The sequence below is a fragment of the Elaeis guineensis genome, chromosome 13 (assembly GCF_000442705.2).
Source record: "Elaeis guineensis isolate ETL-2024a chromosome 13, EG11, whole genome shotgun sequence".
Taxonomy (NCBI): domain Eukaryota; kingdom Viridiplantae; phylum Streptophyta; class Magnoliopsida; order Arecales; family Arecaceae; genus Elaeis; species Elaeis guineensis.
This window is the reverse complement of record NC_026005.2, coordinates 70980009-70986894: the sequence shown is the minus strand read 5'-3', so window position 1 is coordinate 70986894 and position 6886 is coordinate 70980009. Positions and strand designations below refer to the sequence as shown.

The 6886-nt window shown below is 39.8% G+C and overlaps 1 protein-coding gene across 1 annotated transcript; it reads right to left on the bottom strand.

Moving 5' to 3' along the window:
- Window positions 1-534: 534 nt before the first annotated feature.
- On the bottom strand, window positions 535-5261 carry LOC105055988 (uncharacterized). Its single transcript, XM_010938038.3, is given in 3 exon segments — window positions 535-1783; window positions 1786-2443; window positions 5105-5261. Coding segments are annotated over 2 exon segments (1617 nt in total). The 5' UTR covers window positions 2435-2443; window positions 5105-5261; the 3' UTR covers window positions 535-815.
- Window positions 5262-6886: the final 1625 nt, after the last annotated feature.

Below are 6886 nucleotides of genomic sequence, written 5' to 3'. Positions count from 1 at the left end.
CATTTGTTCACATGAACTCATTGATGCATCCTAAGGACGGTGACGACATCATGTTTCTGTCCATGATGCAAAATAGTTTCATCTTCTTTTGCACTCAGATCTGTAACCAAACACATCATGCTCCATGAAGAATAAGCCACAGAGTCCAATTTTACTTTCACCACCTTGTCATTCTGTACTAGATATTTTCAGCATCTCGTGAGTCATCCACAAACAGCAGGACATTTTTCACAGTTTGAGGATGCCTTTGGAGCTTCATTATCATCAGCAGTTCCAACATACCATAGACCACAACCATATAACACTACCAGCCTTCGGCTGTATGGTTTTAATCTCTAGAGTTTGATGCCCTGCAACCTTGGACAATCTTGATAGAGCAGCATCTAGTGATAGTAGGTACATACAATATAAATCTTATAGAACTTATAGTTGAAGCCTCCATTGTAAAGCCATGTCAGCATGCCTCCGTACCCCATATCACCAAAAAAAAATTCAGCTGAACCAACACGGGAAAAAGGCGCAAGGGGCAACAGGGAACAGGAAACTTGTGTATAGCATTGGCTTTGCAATCTACCAACATTAATTACTGACAGATCATGCAGCACAGGCATGAATGCATGAATACATCTTCCTGCACTATCATATGTAATTTACAGACACTTCAAAAAATCAGTGTCATCTCAGTGCTGGATGCATAACAAGAAAACAGCTTAAAAGGTAAGAGAAAGCAAAAACTTCCCAACCTGTAAGACTTCAGAAAAGCATGCTTTATCATATCTTGGGGAACATCATAGTGAGCATTGCTAGAACTGGCCTTATCCACTCACACAGCTGGATACAAGGAACTTCCTTTTGCTCCCCTGATCTTCACACAATTCCACAACATCTCTCACCTTCTCAATCAGTTCCTCCAGCCCATCCACTCTGAAACTCTGGTAGTCAAGAGCTTTTTTGTACCGCTGTTCATACAGAGCCTCAAAATTACCGAGGGGAACAGGACAGGAGTAACAAACAAGAAGCTCTTGAACCTCCTGTCTGAAACTCTCCAGATGGTAATCAAAGTCACATGCTGCACCTAAAACAGTCTCGGCATTCCTCTCATCATCCGAGAACTCATCAGAGGAGCTACCCAAATGAGTACATACACCAACATCCACATTTTCTTCCAGAACTCCTTTTCCCTTTTTATCCTTCCTCAAAATGATTGGTGTACTCAGACACTTCTTCAAATTCCTGTCGGCTGAGTTACGAAGGCAGAGCAGTTTCTTCTGTCCCTTCCCAACCACAACCAAAGCATCAGTCATTTTCTTAATGAGGTGCACCAGCTTATACACTCCATACTCTGCCATGTAGAGTGGCCGTCCAAAGATCTTAAGATACTCTGGCGGAACACGTACAAGCGGCAAACTTCCACCAGACATCTCAAGCAGCCTGACTAGCTGACCCTTCAAACCCTGAATATCTCCTGGACGAACCCACCATGCCTGATCTTCTCTACTATTCTGATCCCATACCAGACCTTCACTTAGACCAGATGGTAGACTTTGCGACCTTGAGGAAGTTAAATAAGGCCCAGCTATTAAATTATTGCTACTGTAATCTGACAAGGAATGAGAAGTTCTAGAATGTTCTCTAGAAACATGAGAAGAGTTGTAGCAATATAACTGATTGATGTTTCCTCGGGTGGTGTATTCGCTTTGAGAAATTCCTCTATAAACAATCGCTTCTTCTTCATTCTGACAGTAAGCATTGTCTCCCATACTACAGCTCATGAGATAGCTGCAAGATCAGGCCCAGAGGGAATAAAACTTTTTGGAGGAACAAAACCTTCACCATGGGCTATGCTGGGCCAGTCCCAAACAAACCTTCCTGCATTGCTTAAAGCAGAGGAAACACCCACTCCAGAAGGGATAACAAGGATGATAGTGTACCCACGTTGACCAAGTATATGCAAGGCTGGTGCAAAGTCCACATCACCTGATATTAACATAATTGAAGAGGGTGGTCGGTTATCCAGAGCAAACAGAAACATGTCGACTAAGATAGCCTTGTCAGCAGCATCTTTTCTACCATTTGGAACATCTACGAGCTTAACGCCTGTTCTCTGGCAACCCTCTCTCAGCCTCCGAGGAAAGGCATTGAAATCCCCATAAGCAGAGAACATGGTTACAGCTCCTTCAATGACAGGATGCACCCGTAATGCCATTCGAATGTTGCCTGCAACATCTTCAGGGCGAACATCACTTGGAACTGGACAGTTCTCGATGTCCCAAAGGATAGCCACAGGAGCATGCAATGCCACAGTTTGCTGGTTAGGCACTTCAGGTTGTTCCTTGTTAGAAGTGGATAATGGCCCACTGGAGTTCGATGATTCTGGAGATATAACCTTTGGTGGAAGACTTGTAATGGCCATTGCCTTGTCTTCGTAAGACATTTAAGCTTCCTACATATGCAGATATACAAAAATCTGAAAGGAAGTAATTTTCAGGGGGAAAAAAGGATAACAAGCACTGCATGTCATCAAGTAAGAAATATACAAAACAATGCAGAACTGAAAAGTTGGACAATCATTGAAGATGCAAGGACCAGACATCCAGCATTAATGGAACACGAAGTTCATGGCAAATAATAGAAAGCATCTTTATAAGTAATCAAGCATGGTAGGTTCAACTATATCAGCAAATCTTTGAATTACAGACCTGATGACAAAGAACCATCACTTGTGCGGCTATTCAGCATGGATAAAAGAAATTCTTCATGGTTGGCCTAAGCATGGCGCATTTAATTTTTCATGAATGTCAAAATGATATTTTGGAGCTCCGAAGACATCTTATCAAGGTTGGTCTAAGTGTGATGTGTTCAACTCTCAAGTTCTCATGCATGTCTAATTGATGGTCTGGAGTTCCTGCAAAGCACTACCAACTAAGGGCCTATTTGGATGATTGGACCCAAAATCCCATAGGAATCGTGGGTTTGGGCATTTGCAACCACATAAATTAGGCTGGGCTAGGGCTGTTTTCATAAATACACAGAAAACTATTGCAGTGGGCCAGCCCAAATCCTATACGGAGAAAAAAAAAAGACCTGCTAATCCAACAGGGAGAAAAAAAAGAGATCTTAGCAGGTCTTTTTTTCTCCCTATGGGATTCAGGCCAGCCCACTACTTTGATTTTCTGAGTATGTATAAAGATAAGCTGCACTAGGCTTCATTTAGATGGTTATATTGGCCCAAACCCATGATTCTTATGGGATTTTGGGCCCAGGCATCCAAATAGGCCCTAAATGTGGAGACAATCCTCATTGTATACAACTCATGAATGTTATTGCACCTACATTCAAAATCAATTTCTCAGAAATCAATTGAAGCATGGCAGCAATGCACAATCACTCTTAATATATGTCGATTAGATACACCGGCTTAGTTTGATCACAAGTCATGCAAAATTAGAAACACAAAATCTTGTACTCGACATCACAATACAAGATATGGCAATTAAGTAATAACCACGAATACTAGACTAATTTAAATGAACTTAGCACCTAGTAATATAAATTCACATGTATTAACTTTATTCAGATTGACAATTTAACATCATGAAATAGTAGCAGTCAACCAATAAACAAGAACAGAAATAGACATTGAAGGATAAAATAAGACCATTCTGGAATTTTTCACAACTTGTGACTTTCTTTCTTAACCATGAAGACTATCATTAACCTTCAAGAACCATAAAGCCGAACAAAGTCCGACAGTAGACAACATTGGTGGTCCTTAAAGATACGTCAAGCCTCAACATTTATTGAACCCAACACAGCATAACATGCAGAAGATGCAAGATCTCTTTTCTCCATTTCTCATTTAGGTTAGAAGTCACTCTCTCAATCTAATGATTCCATCATTTCTCATCCTATTAGACTGACTAATTTTATAAATGACTTCATTTAAAGGAACCACTGGACAGGAACACTGAGACACAATGAAGCTCCAAACTTCTTAGATCATGTGACCAAGGACTTGCCCCAAAATCATGGTCTTGAGTTCTATATACAATCCATCATCAACAGATATTCACAGCTACAAGAAAAGAAAGGTACTTCTAGTAAGATATGGAATAAATTGTAGGAGAAATGGCTTCAATGAAGAACTTGTGCAGAAGTTTGGTATGCCTATGCATCATTGATGAATTCAGAGATAAGGAATTCTTGGAAATAAAAACAGGACAACATGTGAAGTTCTAAATCAAGTTAAAGATCATAAACCAATAGCCAGCATTTTCAACAAGTAGATGAAAAGAAAGATGGTAGACAAAAAACAGATCCGAGACTTTGAAATCACAAAATTAAGCTGCGAGGGAAAGTGATAGACAAAAAACTAGAAGAATAAGATCAAAAAAAAATCTCTAGCAACCAATCTGGCCTTTTCTGAGGAACGTTAATCAATAAGTTTGATACCTTAATAATGGAAGGTAAGTAGATTACTCAACAGAAGATGGAAAAGTAACGAGGAGAATTCACAGAAATTATACTGATACGAAGAAGACTTATAACATTGGCGATGGAAAAACAAAAGACGACGATCATTAACAAGACCCAGAATATCATCCGATCTGATCTAAATGTTGCAATAATAATCATCCAACCAAGTTTGGAAAGACTGGCGCTTATTGATGATCAAATGAAAGCCTGAACAAGATTTCATAACTTCAATAGCACACGAGCAAAATCCAGATCAAGTCTCACTCTCTCACCCTTCACCTACGCCCATTTCCCCCCAAATATAGAAAGCCTAACCGATAATAAACCTAGAACAAACCCCCAAAAAAAAAAAAAAAATCCCACGGATTCCCGAAAACTCAACTGAAACATCCCTAATCTCCCCTAAACCCAAATGAAATGTCCACAAAAAATAAGGAATCAAGTCCTTCAGGAAAAAACGAATTACAAAAGAGAACAACAAAATCAAATCACTTAGAGATAAATCTAACAGCTGTCTCTAAATTTTCTCAATCCCGAAACATCAAAAACCAGCAAAAAGACGGTGTGGAATTTATCAGATTCGCCCAAAAATGAGAATTTTTCGAACTTTACGGAATTTGAAACTTACCTCGGATTCAAGTAGCTCAGGAATCAATCTAAAAACTGAGACGGATTCGATGAGATCGAGGGACATTCAAGGGCAGCGACCGACTACGATGGACGAGAAGCGTCGAGGCCCCTCCGTGGGTCTCCCTTCGTCTTCCGGAAGAGTGTACTGTGTTAGTCCACCACACGAGAACGACTTTGCTGTGATCGTCTCTATCGGTTTGAGCCCAGATGAAATCTGAACCGTCCGATGGATGATAAAAGAGGCTCCACTGGTTGGACGGTTGGGGAGTGATGAACTGTGGCTCGACCTGTGGGATCCGCAATGTGGGCGGGTCCCACTAAGGTTGGGGGCTTCCACTGACCGTAGATTGAGATTTTGATCCAAATGGTGTTTAATTAACGAACGTCTTTAGGTTGCTAGAATCAAACTTGGGATGCCAATGGATTGGTCATCTATTGGCAAGTTAATTGATTTTAATTCAGACTTCTACTTAGTATTTTTAACTTATTTAGATTTGATTTATGAATATATATAACAAAAAAACGCAGTGCTGTAATGGGGCAACCTAGTCCCATTAACGATCATCATACAAGGTTTAATCCCCAAGACTCTTACAAACGTTATCATCATGCCTTGGCGGAAGAATCCCTAAGTCCAAGCAAAGCTGCCTGCTTGCTATCTTTATTTTTCATAAAGGGACGTCCAAATAGCCCCTAGGTTGAAGTTAGATATAAAATTCACGTTCCACGGCAAAAATTCCAATATACATGTATACATATATACATGCATATGCATATATACATATATGGACATGTACATACATACATACATATACATATATATATATATATATATATATTTTTTTTTTTTTATATATATATATATATAGAGAGAGAGAGAGAGAGAGAGAGAGAGAGAGAGATTGGAACCCGGTCGAATCCTATTCAAATCCGATCACATGTACTCCATCTGAACAGTGAGCATCCCGATGCATCCATTTTCAACTAACGCTTTTGCTGTTTGGTTGGCATGGCATGTTAAAATAAAAATTAAAAAAAAAATAGCATTCAATGGAATGTGACAGAAGGCCTTGGGTTGTGGCTGATGAGGATAAAAGGCTTATTGAGGATAGGATACGGACACAGCATGCACTCATTTCTCTCTTTATGGGTGTAAATTCTCTGTAATAATCAAAAAGTATCAGGAGATGTTGTGCATGGTTGGGCATATCCATTTTGAGATGGACAGCCACATGCGCTCACGGCAGCATTAAAAAAAATTAAAAAAAAAAAAATATATAAATTTAGGAGTATTTGGACAGTTTGGACAGTCCATTTTATGATGGATGGCATCTAATCATGCACAGTATTTTACGGTATTTTTTAAACACCATAAAAATTATTTTCTCTTTATCTCTTTATTTCAAATACCATTTTCTTATTCTCTCTCTCCTTCCGACTCTAAAACTCTCTACCCCCTTTCTTCTTTTCGGCAAAAATTCAAGCCTTTCTCTCTCTTTTTGATCCTTCAAATGGCAATGGAGCTCTCTCTCTCTCCCTTCCTCTCTATCTTTTGTATTTTCATTGACATTCTCTCATTCCCTCTCTGGCCTCTACAGCTCTTTCTTCATCTCTCTCTCACTGGCACAACTCAAGCCTCCCTCTCTTCCTTTAGCTCAACCATTGAAATTCGCTCTCTCTCTCATTAGAATTGACATCCTTCCTCTCTCTCTTCTCCCGTCGGCTGAAGCATCGTCAACCCCATAGCTCTCCCCCCCCTCTGTCACCAAAATCCCATCCT